This window comes from Dipteris shenzhenensis, chromosome 18, assembly GCF_047967505.1.
Source record: "Dipteris shenzhenensis isolate YYH24624 ecotype China chromosome 18, Dip_SZ_1.0, whole genome shotgun sequence".
Classification (NCBI taxonomy): Eukaryota; Viridiplantae; Streptophyta; class Polypodiopsida; order Gleicheniales; family Dipteridaceae; genus Dipteris; species Dipteris shenzhenensis.
This window is the reverse complement of record NC_141613.1, coordinates 32,852,873-32,871,735: the sequence shown is the minus strand read 5'-3', so window position 1 is coordinate 32,871,735 and position 18,863 is coordinate 32,852,873. Positions and strand designations below refer to the sequence as shown.

The window sequence follows — 18,863 nt, the reverse complement described above, 5'->3', positions numbered from 1 at the left end:
TAGCCCAATAGGGCTATTCTGGTTCAGCATTCAAGTGCCCAGACACTCTCATCGGCTCAAGTCCCTTCCATCCTCCATGCCATTCATTGAAATAGTCTACAATGGCTTTGGAGCCCCATCTTCACTCAAAAGTAATGAGTAAAGATCCAACAACATATGTGGAGGCACTTTGCATTGCAACCAAGAAAGAAGCTTCTCATTAATTTCTTCTGTAGCTATTAAAACACCTTTATGCAAATAGTGTTGTAAAGTCTTGATAAAAATTATGCTCATTTTAAGGGCACAATCCAAGGTTTGGAGCCCAAGCTAGAGTGCCTGAAAAGTGTTCATTTGGCCACTTTCACTAAGTGTTTTAAAATGCTTAGTGAAAGTGGCCAAATGACCACTGTTCAAGTGGGCAAGGCCTATTAACGGGCTAGCTTATTTGACAATTTCTTTCCCAAATTCTACAGAGGTTTAGGAAAGTGGAGATGTGTTTTCATGTTTTCGCTGTTTGATTCCCAAAATTTCCAATTTGAATCCAAACTTTGAGGGCAATTTTGTTGCACTAGAGCCCAAGCTACACCCCTTGAAAGTGGTCAAAAGACCACTTTTTAGGAGGTCTAGGGTGGTTCTAGACTAGACCTCCTATTGAGACCTTGTTTCCTTGCCAATTTTTGAACGGCTTGGAAAAAAGGAGTTATTTTTAGTAATTTTTATTTGGCTTCATTAAAGTGCCATATTTTGGTCAAAATGCACAAGAAAATTACGTCACATATTATGATTGAAGCCTAGCTCAGATACCCTCAAATCTGGTCAAATGCCCACTTTTGCCAAGCGTTTTAAAACTCTTAGTGAAAGTTGCCATTTGACCATTTTTCAGGGTGGTCTAGCCCCTATAACTGACAAGCATACTCGTGCTTGTTTTTTGCCAAATTAACATAGATATTCTAAAAAATCCAAACCCATAACATGAAATGCAAAAATATTAAGGCAAATTTGTTGCAACATAGCACAAGCTAGAACCCCTGAAAAGTGGTCATTCGGCCACTTTCACCAAGTGTTTTAAAATGCTTAGTGAAAGTGGCCAAATGACCACTTTTTAGGGGTTCTACCCTGGGCTCCATACCTGCAAGGAAACCTTAGTTTTATTGCCAATTCGCAGCTTGCAGGCACTCGTAGAAGTTGTGGCCTTGCTTGCCACACTTGAAACGTTGTCCGTCGGAGTAGTACTTCTGTTTTTGTTGCGAGAATAAAGAGCTTAAAGTTCGGGTTGCTTTCTTTGGAGGAGGTTGGTTGGCTGTCTTCAGCTCCTTTGGTGTGTCCTTACCCTTTTGCTCCCTTGAGGAGGGTCCTTGGAACTTCCATTTGTTGCTTCCGTTGCGCTTGTTGGAGAAGAATTGCTTCTTTTCCATCTTCAAAGCGACATTGATGGTATCTTCCAGAGAAGTAGGAGCGTTGATGTCTACCTCATTTTGGATGGAATACCTTAGACCAGCGAAGAACTTCCTTTGTTGCTCCTATTTATCTTTCCTACTAAGAGCTTAAACTTTTAGCAAGGTATCCCAAAAATGATCAACATACTGACTTTCTCTTCTTGTCGTTGATGGAGTATGTCCCAATGAACCATCATGTCTCTCTTGAACTCTTTGGGCAGGAAGTGCCTCATCAAATGCTTCTTGAAGTGCCTCCAGGTGTGGGCCTGCTATCGAGATTTTATCATAGCTGCCCACCAGAGTGAAGCATGGTCTTGCAAGTGTAGGACTGCAAATTGGAGCTTAGCCTTCTCTTCATACTTGTCCCCCTCAAAGAAATATTCGAGGTCTTGGATCTAGGCCAGCAAGATTTCTGGCTTATCATCTCCCTTGTATTTGGTAAACTTGAAGAGCTTGTCTCCCAGAGGTACCTTATGCTTTTTGTAGCATCCTCTCCTGGAACATTTGGAGGGAGATGGACTTTGATGCCGCCGTCTATCTCGAGGAGGGGAGAAAGAGTATGACCTTCCCTCTCTGTTGGAATTGTGGCTGTCTGCAAGACCTCTTCCTTGGGATTGGGGTCCCGTATTGTGAGTTGCAGACAGCCTCTTCCTTGGGATTGGGGTCCCGCATTGTGAGTTCCCGCATGATTGCTTTCCAAAACTTGGATCTATTGAGCAATATTAGACAAGAGAGAGCTCAACTCATGTAGGTTAGGAGGAGGATCATGACCATTGGCTGCCATGATGGCAAGATTGACTCAATGATGGATGCTAGGACTCAACAAGAGAAAGCACAGAGTTCAAGACCACTGCCTAAGCTCTGATACCAAAGTAAACTACTCATTACTTTCTGACAACCTGTGTTGTGGGAGGATTGTTATGAACCAAAGTCATAGAATGAGTTGGCATTAAAGATGGGGTTAGGTCCAATGATTAGACACTTTAAAAAGGAGTGTGTACGGGTGCCCTTGGGATAAGGACATTCTTGGGTAAGTCCATAAACATGAGCTGTAGGTTCATTCGTTCGCAAGGAAGGATTAACTCCTTGGGATATCAGGATACCTTAGGATTAACCCCTTGGGATATCGTGATCCCTTAGGTTCATTTGCAGGGATCCCTTAGTCTACGTCGTCGTAGTAGTAACACTATTAGCCAACTAATACTGGACCCTCAACGTTCCTTTGGAGACATTGCCGCCAATAATGACCTTTCTGGCCAAATTGGTTACGCGTAGGGGATGCCTTGAGTTCTCGTTCCTCAACTGTCAATTGCTTTCTACCTTTGGAGACATTGCCGCCAATAATGACCTTTCTGGGCACATTGGTTACACGTACGGGATGCCTTGAGTGCTTCTCATTCCTCAACTGTCAATTGCTTTTTGCCTTTTTGCTCAGTTGCCAAAGCCTCATGCTGACTCTCATTGGTACGATCTTCAAAGCACTCCTGGTCAAGCACCATTGGATGACCAATTCCTCCCACGTCAACTCATTCATCCTACACTGGTGATCAAGGACGAATAGAAGGCCCCATACTGGGATGATAGTTGAGACTATATAGTAATGGCTCTATCCTCCGACAATATTTGCTTCCCTGCCTAGAAGATCTCCTGCTGAAGTTCCTATAACTTGTTAATGTGGTCCCGCATGGATGAAGACTTCTTGGGATCTAACAATCACATTTGGACTTCTAAGGAAACCCTCTACATGGGAGAGGTTCAATTATACATGGACGCCAAATGCTCCCATATACTCTTGGCCACTCTCATGTGCTTATCGGTGATTAATAACCTGAGGAGTACAGTTGAGAAAAAAGAACGATCTCACCCTTGCATTGACACGGTCCCAGAGCTGAGACAAGGTCTTGGCCTCCTTCTGCACTAGGATGCCAAGGTCTTTCGCAAGAGGATTTGGTCGCAAGAGGATCTGGTCTGGCAACACCTACCAAGATGAAACCTGCCAGATGCTGTAATTGAGCCCATCCAACTGCAGGTCAATTGGGAACGTGGGCAACATTGGGATTTGGGTCTTGTTCTTTGCCATCTCGGACAAAGCCGCCATGTCAAAGTGAAGAGGAAGCTGAGGGCTGGAGAAGAGGATGAAGGGGCTGACAGCGCAATGTACCTTCACTCCTTGCTATCCGTCCCTTGGGAACACACCTCTGATCTGAAGACACCCTTGAAAGTCAACCCTTGCTGGGCACCCAAAGAGTCCACTCCTCGCACATGCTGCTCCTCGAAGAAACCTCCGAGCAGCACTTTAAACCTCCTCTTTGTATGCTGGCTCAACACTCTCCCCACTCCTCGGGTCTCAAGCCAACCATGGCTCTGATACCATGTGAGTCCTGTAACGGAAATGAACAGGAGAGAGAGAGAGAGAGAGAGAGAGAGAGAGAGAGAGAAGAAAGAAAGATATTAACGTTTTCAGAAACCCTCATGGGACTATGAGACAACGTACCACAAAAAAAAAAGTCACTACTACATCTCTGAAACTCAAAGATTCGAGGAGTGCACATGGCAACTTAGATTATTTAACACTTGTCTAAGTCCTAGTACTGTATCAAAAATGGCCTTCATTACATTAGATTAAGATAGGGTCTTTAGGTTTAGATATGAAATCTCTAATTAGTGCAATCCCACCTCGGTAGACTGCCCACATTCCTGCTTTCCTGGCTTCTTTCACCTCGACGAGAGAGAGAGAGAGAGAGAGAGAGAGACAGCATGCCTCTCACACAGCACTGAGGAGGAGAGAGGCGCACCAGAGAACTGCAAGTGATCTCTGGCAAAAGCTCCACTACACCTGGGGGAAAACCTCTGCACAACAGGCTGCTTGAGAGCTCCACAGGACAGCTCAACAACCTCAACCACTGGGGGCACACGGGTGGTAGAACTACTCCACAACCCTGCTCCAGACCTGGCACAACTGGGCTGGCTATGCTGCTCCAGCAAGCGATGAAATGAGGGCTGAGGGGGTGGCCTATATATACGCCCCAGCCCCCCCCTGGTCAGGTAGGGCAGGCTGGCCGAACAACCTGCAAAGTGGCCGACCCAACAAGCCATCATCCAGCCTAAAAAGGGCTGCAAACAGCCCTAGATAGAGGTGCCCGCCACAGCCTAGGGAGCCGACCTAGCAGCTAGGGGGCCGACCCCCTCTGGACTCTATAAAAGCTGCTGTACAGCCCCCATATGAGGGCTGTAGACCCTGCCACATTGCTAGTCTGCCCCTCTCCAAGAGCCGACACCTGCTTCCCTAACATACGCCTCCAAGAGAGCTTATCTTACTCTACCCTCACAGGGGGCAGGCACACCCACAACACAGTCCTCACTCATCGACCCTGGCCTCACTCACTGGGCGGGCACACCCAGTGCCCACAAGCAAGGCCCTATCTCTCTAGGTGACATCAGGAGATGTTGACCTCCCAACAGGATGATGAGGAGGATCAATCTCGCAAGGATGAGTGACAAGGTGCATTGGTAACCCAAGTCTGCCTTCCTTGTGGCTGCTTCTTGGCAAAATCCAACATAAGATGAGCCAGATTTTATACCTGAATATTCGGTTTAATAACCTGCCGTGAGGTTAGATATGCTGACCATAGGTTTGACCATGTGTATGTTGAATTGTGGTAGGAGCCAGATTCTTTTGAGGGTGAAGGACAGCTGTCACTCAAACATCATCACAGATGGAAAGAGGATGAATGGAGGAGGAGTTTAGCAATACCAAAAGAAAGTAAGAGTTTGGCAACACAGACTGGAGCTCAAATGCAGAGTTTATCAGTTGGTACAAGTGGAAGGTCTTCCAGCACCAAAGCGGTACTTCCAGAAGGTACCTGGCCTGTATTCAATCTATGATTTATTGTCAGTTTTACGTCTTCGGCCACTTTGTCCCAGTGTTGTCACATGCTAGGAGGAAACATTCAGAGCCTACTGCATGTTGGCGGTGGACGAGTGTCACATGTGTCATGTACTCAACAGTAGCAGCTGCATAGGAAGCTGTCCCATAGTTAAGCAGTTGCAGATAACTGGACATGAGAGTGACAGATTCAGTTGAAGCCAGTATCAGAGACTGGGACGTCTTTGTTTGGAAGTGCCACCAGGTTAGCATTGTGCTTATAGAATCTATGTCATATGATGCAGTATTCATGACAAAGCCCCATTTTACAGCTATAGCTGTAAAAGAGGGTACCATCTGCAATTAGTACGCACCTACGACATTCAAAATATCCCAAGTGATGAAGATTGCAGGTGAGTGGCCTAAGGAAGGTACAGCAGCAGCTCTAATACAAACATGAGCTCAGCCACCAAAAAGGGTCATTGTAAGGTGATTAGGTCAGTGGGATAACCTCCAAACCACAACTGTAGCACAACATCGAATCAGCAGTAGACATCAGCAATGCAGTGTTCAAAGATTTAAAGCCCAATATCCAGCACCCATCAGCAGCTTATATCTGACTGACCATCTTTAAGTTGGTCAAAACAGATAGATGACAGAGTGTAACATCTTTTGCAAGGAGTGAGCTGATATTCTATTCATGAGATGCAGCAGCACTTCAGCTGCAGTACATGCTAATAGCTCCCATGAATATAGCTGTAAAGCTTTGGAAAATCAGAGCATTCCCACGAATGATTTCCATTCAGTAAAGTTGACTTGAAGTAATATGGTAGCATCTGAACATTGTTCGAAAGAACAAGTTCTACTTTGTCCTAGGAGCATATGAAAAACTTATGACATACACAACATGAGGACAGTACTTCCAACACAGAAACAATTTCCAAACCACATCCATTTCTACAACCTTACACTTTCAATACACATGATTTTAAGCACAACATGAATGGCCATGAAAGTCTAGGTCCGTTCTATTGATGCACGTTCAACTTCATGCAGAGCCAATGGTTCCATCAATGTGTATTGCCGTAAAGCTTGAAATCAGAATTTCTCCATAAATATTCAAAAGGAAGCGTTGACAATGTACAAGAAGTGCCTTCAGGTCACAGGAAAGAGTGCAATTTACTCTAGGAGCGTATTAAACATATTCTTAAGGTTAGTACAGTGCCAAAGTATATGCCACAGCACTTTAAGTCAAAGGGCATACAACTACAAATACATTTAAGGAAGAGTCCATTCTTTAAGATACTAGCTTTCTAAATACACTACTATTTGGCTTTTAAAAAGCTTTCAGCGAGCTAACGTTAAAAAACTCTCATGCTAGATGATAGTAACATTTAGCCATGCATCAGGCTAGAGTCGACAACAAACTCAACAAAATATATTTTACTTACTCGTTGAGCAATAAGTGGTTTAGGTAAAATTAAAAAATAATCTTCATCATGATTACTGAATCTGTTATGGGAAGACCTGGCAAGATAGAGCGAAATACCTGCAATTTGGTTTAGTAAAAGGAAAAGTAAACGCCCCTTTATCATGGTTACTGAGAATATAACACGATCAAAATTCCTAGGCAATGCCTGAACTTCAACAAAGACTTCATATCCTTGTACATTAGCTTTGGTACTCTCTTGGAAGCGAAGCGACTGCTAGAAGCTGTTTGCATCTCGTGTATCACTTTCAAACATTGATCAAATTGTGCAAAGGGACAACTTTCAAGTAGCGATTAGGCGTACACCTTATCTGCTGTGGCATGTTTGAATGGACTTTCTTTCGAAACATCAACTCACAGAAAGCCTTCAAAATTAATTCACGTTGGACATCACGATTTCAATTAAAAATCGTAGATTAAATTTCCAAGTATTCGATGACATGGTCTTCATCACCATTGACTGGAGCTTGGACAGGTAGAAGTCCTTTAGTCCGTATATGTTCTGTGATACCAACTAATGGTGCCAACTTATGACCTACATCAACTAATTCTCTGACTACAACCTGTATTGATCGAAGTTCCACATGAAAGTCAGAAAAGAGAATCAGAGTCGTGTAATGCCCATCCAGAATAGCAGAAACCCACTGCAGAATCTGTGCAAGAGAAGGAATCCACATATCCTTTTTCCTGTAGGGAACAGAGCACACCATCGATTGTCTAGAGTGCTTCTTCAACCATTTTTCTAAATAACGCAAAAGCCTCAAAACCTCGCTTGTGTCCAGCTGCGACAAAATAGAAGCCAAAACGGCTTCATCTTGCCCCGATGCAACTAGATAGTGGAGGCACAGCTCGGAAGGCTGAAATTCATCAACAGCAGCGCCTAATAAGACCGCCTTTGATTTGAGATCTTCTTTTGGCACCTTAGAACTTTTCTCTTTCTTCTGACTTGACCCAGGTAAACCATTTTCAATCACCATATCGCCGTTCCCTCGACCATCTGCATAATTTGTCTTATTCAACCCCATCTCGGCAACTCTGGCTATCATATCTAGCGCTGTTTGCCTCCATTGCTGACGAACAGCGGCAAGAGACTTACCAGCTCGTTGGCTCTTTAGGAAAAACTTCAGAACCGATAACACATCAGAAAAGCGCGGATCACGCACATTTCTGATCCACAGGCAGAGAAGAGAGGCATTATTACTTTCTATTAGCTTCGAGACGAGGTCAGGGTAAGTATTCCCGGCAACGGAATGCGAATCAAGCATCGCCTGCACGGCATCCCAATACCCAATAACAACGCACGCCCGTAAAATCGTGTTCAGAAGCTTCGGTCCCAACCCAGGAGCAGCTTTCTTCAACAATTTGAAGGTCGAAGCCGTTTTACCTGCACTGTGTTTTTTCAGAACACTAGCCCTCAGCAAACCATCGAGGATGCTGGGCGACAGAGCGTCGGTCCCCTCTAACTTCTCATTCACAGCTGCGATTAGTCGTTCTTCGTCGTCTATACTCTGCCTAACAGATTCACTAACGGAAGGTACGCCACGCCAGCTGACAAGGTCCTCTGGCTCACCGGAGGGGCTACTCTGGTTGTCCTGTGGGACTCGAGGCTCGGTAAGAAGCCAGGAAGGCTGGAGAGGGGAGAAACCAAAGGAGGACTGAGGGAAGGGACCCAAGCTCTGGGCCTTTTTAACAATGTCGATCAATCCCATAGCTGAGCTAAGAGCAGATCAAGGAGCAAACAAAGGAGATGGAGCTGTGAGAAGATGCAGGAGGGGGGGGAGAACGAAGGAGGAGGAAGGAGAAACAAGCAGTACCGCCATGAAAACGGAATTGAAGCTCATGGCTGCCATCAAAAACCTTGAATCCGAGGAGCTCTATCAATCTTTTGAAGATGAACACACAGATCAACATCTCTCTGTCTCTTAAACCCTAAACCCTCATCTTTGGGCAGAGATCTTAACCTCCTTAGGATTGGTTTACTACGATTGGTTTACTATAAGACCCTTACCTTGCACGGTTTACGCTCGCATCTTGGCCGTTCGGCACCCCGGCCCCTACCATAGCCCTTGGTGTCTGTATACACACACACACGTGAGCGCGCGTGTGTTGTTTGCATGGGGGATTTGGATCTGGGGTTTGGAGTTTCAAATCCATAGGACACGGGAAATTTGTACCTCCTGCACGCAAATCTCAAGGCTCTCTTCTCTTATGTCAGCTACAAAGCTGCCAGGTTTTCATATGCAAGATTTTGTGGCCCTTGGGTTAAGGCCAACAAGAGACCAAGTTGTCCAATAGGTGCCTTGGTTATTATGTAAGAGCACATTTTCAGTCATGCCTTTCTTTTTGCTAGTTGCATTATGTAAGAGCACATTTTTTAGCCATGCCTAACCCAACAACCTAAAGCTTTCTAAGAGAGGGTTCTCGCTCATGGCAACATCCCAAAGCATAGCTAGGCAACTATTCTCACATGTTGTTTTGCCCAAAGTGCCTTCATGATTCGTTGAACTGTTCTCAAGAGATCAACTTGAAGAATCTTCAAGGTTAACATCATGGAGCCCTATCATTGGCTCCAAGGAATATTTGTGTGCACGAAATCAAAGGCTTCCAAGCAAGACGGAGAAACAAGCAGTGATTGTGGCTCATTCCAATGAGAATGAAGGAGGAAGCTGAGGCGCAAGAAGGAGAAACAACCAGTACAGCCCCCATGAATGGGGATTTGGAGCTCATGGCTGCATCAAAAACCTTGAATACAGAGCTATGAATCTGTGGAAGATGATCAACAAAATGTTTCACATCCCTCTAAAACCCTAAACCCTCACACAGATCAAATAAGCTCACCTCCTTAGGATTGGTTTACTAGAATTGATGACAAATCTCCTACCCTAGTCCAAATTCCACCTGATCAAGAGTGACATAAGTGATTTCTTTTTGCTTTTACATCTCATACACTTAGTATCATTCACAATCTATTCCTTGGTGATACACTCATAGTGCATATGCATCTCTCATCTACTTATATTTACATATACTTAATATCCTTACTTGCCATCATTCCACTTTATTTATGTTCATTTGCATCCATATGAATTTCTACCTGAATTAGGTCCATCATGAATCACACACATGCTCCAAAAGTAGTTAGATGCACTTCAAGCACAATTGGCACATGAGCGTGAATGTAGGGATAAAGTGGAAAGGAAAGTTAATAGTAAGAAGAGGAAAATGCATTCATCCAATTACGAGTCAACTAATTCCGAAGATGACCAGGATAGTGAAGGCCATGATTAAAGTATAGAGTTTGAAGAAAGGAAACAAAATAAGTAGAAAATATTTCACATTCTAAAATTTTGATGGCAAGAAAGATGCACGCACAGTTTTTTCATGCATTAGCCAGCTAGATGATTATTTTCAAGGGGAGTGATTCTCTAAAAAAGGCAAAATCAAATGTGATGCTAATCATTTAGTTGAGAGCACTACAGTCTTGTGGAACGTCACTAAGCATAAGAGAAGGCGACTAGATACTTGGAAGTCTTTCCAAAGGCTTATAACAAAGATTTTCTACCAGCACATTTCAAGGCAAAAGCTAGGCAGCAATGGGGCATTTTCAAACAATTTGATAAAGAAACGATCTCTACATATATTGATAGGTTTTGAACAACCCTACTTTAGTTACAATTTTTAGAGAAAGTGAGTGAGCGAGAGCAAAGGTGAAAATATGTAGCAAGTTTAAAATCCAAATTGAGAGCCAAGATTAATATGTTCCACCCCCATTCAGTCAATTCTTCCATATAAGGTGCTATGAATTGCAAGCCTAAGAATGACATGCCAAAAGAAGGGAAGAGTTCGAACCAATCTGTTCCTTTTCATAAAAAGAAGAAATTTGATAAAAGATCCTTTTTCAAATCTAAAGTTGGTTTTGTGCCACAGAAAATAGATTCTCCTTCAAAGACAAATGGTGGATATTTCAAGAAGAAAGAAATAAGGTTATTTCTACCTTAGTAGAAACATAAGTTATAAGCTATAGTTAAACATACTTAACTAGATAAGTTATAAGCTATAGTTAAATATAAGTTATAAGCTATAGTTAAACATACTTAACTAGATATTTAGGACAAGTCTAATTAAACCCCCATCCAACCCAATTAGATGTAGTTCTTTTAAGTCCACGGATAATCTTAAAGCCCAAGACCCCTCAAAAGCTCAATTTCTTCCTAAGTTTGGTTGGACATAGCCTACACAATTGAATTCTAAATTGGACATAGTAAAACTCTAGCTTTCACACATTGACCCCTCAAAAGATCAATTTCTTCCTAAGGTTGATTGGCTAGAACCTACACAGTTGAATTCTAAACTAGACATAGTAGAAGCCTAGCTTTTACACATTGAAAGACCATGCTTTACATAGGTTTTTAAACCCATTTGACCTAATTTTGGACATCATTTCCAAAAACAATCATTACACCAACTTTAAGTACATTACGAAGGGAAAAAAATCATAACAATTAAACATATCAAAAGTGAATGTAGTCTTCACCAATAGGTTTAGCCATTCAAAAGTACACTTTCAATGTGGTACCAAAACTTTAGTTAAACATATCAAAAGTGGATGTAGTCTTCACCAATAGGTTTATCTATTCAAATGTACATTTTTAATGTAATTCCAAAGCTCTTTAGAAAATTTTGGCTAAGTATCACTCAAAGGACAAACTTGATTAACAAATTGGCGAATTTAAATATCACCGTAAACATGGAACCAACAAGTACTATCATCTCATTTTGAGTTCAGTTAAAATTTTTGTGACAAAGGACATAAGTTCAGCAATTTATGTAGTCTAATTGATCACAAGATTATTGCCTTGGCTGTCATAATCAAGCGATGGAAATAAAGATCAACCAATACTGAATTACAGTCCTTGTACTTTGTCCATAAATTAAAATCTCCAACACGACCATGACCCAACCAAAACAAAGTGTATGAATTTCAAAAGGGAACCAATATGGGATCATATTCCAAAGGAGTAAACTCCCAATACATAGGCATGCATACCAACAATACCAATGGATCAATAAAATTCAATCCCATGTGATATACAAATGCATACCAAATGGATCAGCAAAATTCAATCCCATAAGAGCATCGCATGGAACATGATTTGCAACCCTAAATTTGTTTAGTTAGACACATTACTTCTTCACACCACACCATGGGACTTGCCATGAATGCCTTGAATGAAGTGCCACTCAGAGTCTCCCATGTTAAGTAAATGATTGTCGTCTCTATTTTACCCAAGTGCAGGTTTCGAGGGTGTTGGTCACCTACAGTCGTGTCATTACTCATTGTAGCATAGGTGTTCACAAGTGTAGCATAGGTCCTTGGGTCATGTTCCGGTGAGAGGTGTAGGCTAAAGCATGGAAAGTAGATCTCATGCATGTGTGAATGAGAAAGAGGGATTGATTATGACGATTGATGGAGGCTCTCACCTCCACGGGAGTTCAAGGGTTTAGAAGGGGATTTCAAGGTTCTAAAGGGGGACAGGGTTGAGAGAGTTAACTAGGAGATCCGGGGTTCAGAGGGGGTTGTAGGGTTTAGGAGGAGTCCAAGGTTGAGGAGTAGAGAGCTAGTCTCCTTCGCGGATTCAAGGGATAAGGGTTGAGGAGGAGGGACAAGGAAGGATGAGGAAGGAGGAGGAGAGTGGAGGAGGAGGGAGGGAGAGGGAGGAGGAGGAGGAGGGAGGAGGAGGAGGAGGAGGAGGAGGAGAGAGGAGGGAGGAGGAGGGAGGAGGGAGGAGGAGGAGGAGGGAGGAAGGAGGAGGGAGAAAGGAGGAGGAGGAGGGAGTACAAGGGTAGAGAGTGCAAGGGTAAGGGCATGCTAGAACACAATAGTGTAAGAGAGCATGGACGCAATGGAGATCAATCACATGAACACAATAGTGAGCTTGAACACTGAACCCCAAACAGTGGGAGCTTCATTCCATTGAGAGATATTTATACATGTTGGTCTCTACACAATCCGTAGGTACCTCCGTGGTGGGACCTCTTTTGTAGGAGACCTTTTGGACAATAGTCCCTCCACTTTTACGGGGGACCTTTTGGATCTCTACACAAAGTGGGGTCACTTTTTGGGTCTCTACACAAAGTGGGGGGGAACTTTTGGGTCTCTACACAAAGTGGAGGGACCTTTTGAAAGTGTAGGCTTTTAGTATTTCTCTCTCTAGAGCTTGATTTTGCAAGTATGATTGAATCTTTTCTAGAGAGGATTTTGGCTATCCTCATCCTTTAAGATTCATCATACCATCTTTCAAGCTCAAGATATTACAAGCGGAGCTTTGCCGCTACTCTATACAGGCGATGCTCTCATAGTTGTCCTAAACTGCACTTCTAGCCCTTATTGCCTCAGAGTTAACAACTCCCCTGGACTGACTTGATTACTCGTCCTCAGTGGTTGGGTCTGCAAACAATGTTGTGATGTGGTTGTCTTTACCCAATGAGTATGGTAAAGATGATGGAGCGAGCTTCTTGTCGATCTTTTCCTTGTAATCCACAAACACCATAGATTGCTTGCTCAGTTTTTAAGAAGCCAGTGTCAACCATTTCTTCAAACAAACATAACGCCCTTGAAGAGATATGGCCCTTTGAAAGAGGCGACTTATTGTTGGATCATCTATATGTTGATTTGGATTGAAGCTGAGGTTGGGCGAATGGTCATCAATGAATGGACAAGCTGAATCCACCAACAAAATTCTATGTATTGATTGGGCAGAGAAACTAAATGCAGCCTTATGGGCATACAGAACCACACTCAAGGTCAGTATAGGAAATACACCTTTTCAATTGGTGTACCGCCTTGAACCAGTGGTCCCATGGGAGTTTGTAATACCTAGTCTATGCATAGCAATACAAGAACGTATGGGAGATCATGCATCGTTGAAAGAAAGACCACTAATTAGAGAAGCATATAGAGACCATATTAGTTGCCTACCATGCCATGACAACAGAAAAACGAAGAAGGAAGGCATGGTATGATAGAAACCTCAAAGACAAAGACATCAAGGAAGGTGACCTGGTTCTGCTATACAATACCAAAGTCCATAAGGGCAAGCTCGAATTTCTAGGTCAAGGACCTTATAGAGTCAGAAAAATGAATCCCATTGGAGCTGTGCTGTTGGAAACACTGGATGGAGTCCACTTCACAACAACAATAAACGGGAGCCGACTGAAGTGCTACTACATCAACATGCAAGCCATCCCTGACAATAATGAAGATTTGGGGACCCCAAGTCTTCCATAGTTAGGACTAGATTGTTTCACGAGCACTCACTAGCATATGTACGCCTTCGCACATATAGGTAGTTTCAATCGATTTCAACCTAGGGCTCAGAGGTGATGACTGAGTCCTAGCTGCCCTATGATTCCCTTAGCAAATTAAGCATATAGGAGGAATGCCCACCTCACTAGTAATGCATAGTGCACCCACATGTTTTGAGCACCACAAATAAATTGCACAAATAAAAGCCCCAAGAGATACTTGTTTTGATCCACACACACGGCACCCTCATCACAAAAAGAGTAAAGTGCATTAGCCACTCACAAAAGAAACATGCACTCTTAGCACATGGTACTATATTGGCACTGTCAAACTAGGACCTGATTCATGTGTGCAATGCCAGGGTGAAAATAGTCCAACAAGATGGGAAAACGGCCTACAACGCCATTGACAAAGCGACACCATGCCAAATGACTCAAACCTCAACCTCAATAGCCCTCCTCAAATCACTAACCTGAAGGACACGGTCCAGAATCACCAACCCCAAGGTCAGCACCAAAACAACCACGGCTAGTGGTTCTAGACAGCGATATTGATGTGCAAATAAATGCAACATGCCAAGAAGAAATGCCACAGAACCAAGGGATACTAGTTGCAGGAGAAATTGAGCTAGAGCAATTGACTATGCAGGATGCAGGTGCAAAACACCTTGAGGACCAGACCAACAAAGAGCTAGCAACAAATGGAACAATACAACTTGTATGGCCACGAGTCTCAACATTCACCATGTCACCCAATGCTTATAACTTCTTGCAGTCAAAGGGACTAGGTAGTCTTTTTGAGAAGTTAAAATCCTTGTCACCAATACTTGCTATGACAAGATACATTTGTCAATTCATAACGTCATATAAAAGCAGAGAGTTGGAGAAAGATAAGTATGGCACAATAACATATAAAGAAAATACCTTACAAATCTACCTCAGTAGATCCACTATGCAGGAGGCTTTCTCATTTCTAGATGCACAAGAAGAATATCCAAAGAAATATTTGGATGCAAGGTTCTCTGAAATTCAAGATTTATTCCCACCTAACACAAAGTCATAAAGCGGGGGAATACGCCATGATATGATTCTAGATCCCATATGCAAAGAGGCAGCTAAGTTTTTGGCTGACATTTTCAATCACACAAGAGTGAGAAAAAACTATATGTCGGTAAAAACTCTTACACTCCTTGGTAGAGCAAAACTACAAGACTGGGCTCAACACATATCCTTGCTGCTAACCAATTATGTATCCACTACACATAATGGCAAAAGCTACATTGCCCATCTATTGGCCATAATAATTGGGTTTTCAATATAGCAAGAGGATGACTCTACACCCCTCTCAACACAAGATATAGAGGACTTTGAAACATTGATACTATCGCCAAAATGGGAATTAGACCCCCCACCTACTCTCAATGCGGATAGAATGGAAGGGTAACAATCCGAACAGACTCCAAAGAATGACAATGTGGAACTCTGCCAAAGAATACTGAAACTCAGTTCAGTCTTGCTCCCGCAATAGAAGGGCTCAAGTGTGGAAATCCAAGAGGATACCATTCCACATAATGACTTTGCAAGAGAGCCAAATAGCATGCCTCTCTAGGAATCACACCAATGTTGACAACTCCATGGTTAAGCTGATGACGATGCGGAGGGGTCAACACAAGATCTTTTGCTACAAGGCATCACTACATTATACCAAGAGCTTGTTGCAGTCCTCTAGCAAGAGGATCACCTTGAAGGAAGAATACACATACTTTGGAAACACTTGCAAATCAAAATGTTACATGCAGTATCTGGTCTTGATTGGACCAGACCAGTAAGCACCAAGACTCTCCGAGATCTATGCGAGCATATGGATGAAGACAAGAAGAATGTGTTTTGTCTCTTAGTACATGCAAGTCTCATATGGTTAAAGGCTGATGCAATACTACTATATGAATGCTTGATGGGAAGCCCCCCTCTTCGAGTAGTAGCCGGACTCCTACCTATACTACAATAATCACCAGAAACTTCCATGGGATATAACTCCCACAAAAATCCAAAATTAAAGCTGTCAATACCTACCAGAAGCAATAAGGATCTGCCAGAGGAATATGTGGTTTACCTTCAACCTAATCTCCCCTGTCTTGCCACTCTCTATTCTGATCTACTCACATCCCTTCCTATTTCTAGTACTATCCTCCATACCTTTCCAGAAATCCATGCTACTCGATATTCCTTGCCATGCCTCTCAACACTATCGCCTAATCCAAGAATCTAACTCCAACTTTTTTCCAACACTTGACAATCCATCCCTTGAGGATTATCAAGTTGCTAAATCAATTTTCCCTGCTCTCCCTTCACTTTCCACAAGCATCCCTACTTCTACCTTCTCAAATTCATTACTTGCTTTGACCTCAAGCTTTTCCCCTATAACCTCTTCCTCTCCCCCAAGACCACATGTTCCTCCAATCTCCCTTGAGTTTTCAATGGAAGACACCATTAATGATTCCATTAATAAGCTTCAAGAATTGGATAATCTACACCCACAAGGGAGTTGCAACAAGATACAGATAGGATTCCCATGCCCAATAATCCCATTGGTGATTTTTGGAGGCAATACCACCATAAAGCTAGACAAGAGTTATTGGATGACCTCATTGACAAAATGTGTGTCTCTATCTGACACAATTTTAATGGGACATCCCAATTAGGTGATCAAATTCTCGTACAAGAACCTTGCTATGCTTCTGGCACTCTGTCACTTTTCGGGTCTGTACACAAAGTGGGGGGACCTTTTGGGTCTCTACACAAAGTGGAGGGACCTTTTGGGTCTCTACGCAAAGTGGGGGGACCTTTTGAAAGTGTAGGCTTTTAGTCTTTCTCTCTCTAGATTTAGTATTTCTCTCTCTAGAACTTGATTTTGCAAGCATGATTGGATATTTTCTAGAGAGGATTTTGGCTATCCTCATCCTTTAAGATTTATCATACCATTTTTCAGGCTCAAGATATTATACGCGGAGCTTTGCCACTACTCTACACACACATTGCTCTCATAGTTGTTGTCCTAGACTGCACTTCTAGCCCTTGTTGCCACACGGTTAACAATGATGTTCCAATTTATTCATAAGAAGAAGATTCTCATGTAGGCAAATAGCTACAATCCATTGACCTCATGGATGAGATTAGCAAGAGGCAAACATACCTAAAGTATACCCACTGAGACATGATCACATACACATGTAGATACACAAACATATACACATGAAGATTCAAGTCCCCTAGTAAAGCCCCCTTTAGAGAAAAGGTGAAGAATTATTAGTCAACTTTCATTAGCCATGGTGATTTGGGCTCAACACTACAGTCATGTGATTTGAAAGGACACAATGATGCTAAACAATTAAAACTCTCAGTCAACCTTGATATGAGAGCTTGACCACTCATGACCACCTATATTAGGGAGGTAGCAAGCTAAGGGTGTCCACTTCTGGACCACTTTCGGGTGAGTGTGACACCCGCTCGAGTGAAAATACAAAGGTTTTGCTTTGGTCTCCAATACCTCGATCGAGGTATAAGCTCCAATGAAAATCACACATGAGCACAACCGAGCCAAGCCAATACCTCGATCGAGGTACTGCGCTTTTTCACCGGCGGACCGAGCCTCTACCTCGATCGAGGCTTGCTGGCAAGCCAGTTATACATGCCACATCTACCTCGTTCGAGGTATCGTGGCAATCCAGCCCAACCTCGATCGAGGTCAGGTGGCATGTCCAGCATACCTCGATCGAGGTATGTGCCATCCGACAGGGCAGCCAACAGGGCGGATGACATACCTCGATCGAGGTATGCTGGACACATGACTTGGCATCCCGCTTCTGCCAACATACCACGATCGAGGTATCGTGGCCTATGGGCATGTCACAATACCTCGATCGAGGTATTGTGGCATGGCAATACCTCGATCGAGGTAGATGTACGGATATGTATGGGCATGTCAAGAATACCTCGATCGAGGTATCGTGGCATGCCAATACCTCGATCGAGGTAGATGTGCCGAGATGTATGGGCATGTCAAGAATACCTCGATCGAGGTAGCTAAACCCTAATTTTTCTTATAAAAGGAGAGCGACCCCCCTCATTCCGAGAACCTCGATCGAGCTCCTCCTCATCCACCGATTTCGGATTTGCCGGACTTCGATGGAATTGCGCGAGCGACGGAGAGCCACGAACGGACATCGACGGAGATGGACGGAGCCGGAGCGGGAGAGTCCAGGTAGGGTTTTTTTTTATGTAGCATTTTCTTTTTGGTAGAATTTGATTAAATTTTAGTTTATAAGAAAAATTATAAAATGCATTTTAATGTTTTTCTGAAATTTATGAATTACGAGATTTTTTATTTAAAATGTGAAAATTAATTTTTTTTTTAAAATAGAGCTTTTTTTAGTAAATAAAAAAACGTTCATATTAATAATTATAAAATATTTATAAATTTGAAATGCATTTGTAAATTATTTTTTTAAATTTTTAAATTACGACATTTATAATTTAAAATGTGAAAATTTTAAATTTAAAAAACGTTTAATGAGGCATTTTTTATTCAAAATGTGAAAATGTTCAATATTTCTGTTTTTTTTATGTAGCATTTTCTTTTTGGTAGAATTTAATTAAATTTTAGGTTAAAAGAAAAATAATAAAAAATTTCTAAATTTCAAATGCAATATAATGTTTTTTTGAAATTTATGAATTACGACATTTTTTATTTAAAATGTGAAAATGAAATTTTTTTTTCAAAATAGAGCTT

At 42.4% G+C, this 18,863-nt stretch overlaps 1 protein-coding gene across 1 annotated transcript; it reads right to left on the bottom strand.

Moving 5' to 3' along the window:
- Positions 1 to 7,165: 7,165 nt before the first annotated feature.
- On the bottom strand, positions 7,166 to 8,683 carry LOC147891131 (uncharacterized). Its single transcript, XM_087389585.1, has one exon. It carries the CDS (start codon positions 8,476 to 8,478, stop codon positions 7,186 to 7,188), a length of 1,293 nt encoding a protein of 430 aa, XP_087245711.1. The 5' UTR covers positions 8,479 to 8,683; the 3' UTR covers positions 7,166 to 7,185.
- Positions 8,684 to 18,863: the final 10,180 nt, after the last annotated feature.

Excerpts from the sequence above, each read along its gene's own strand:
- LOC147891131 (XM_087389585.1), bottom strand. The coding sequence starts at position 8,478 with ATGGGATTGATCGACATTGTTAAAAAGGCCCAGAGCTTGGGTCCCTTC.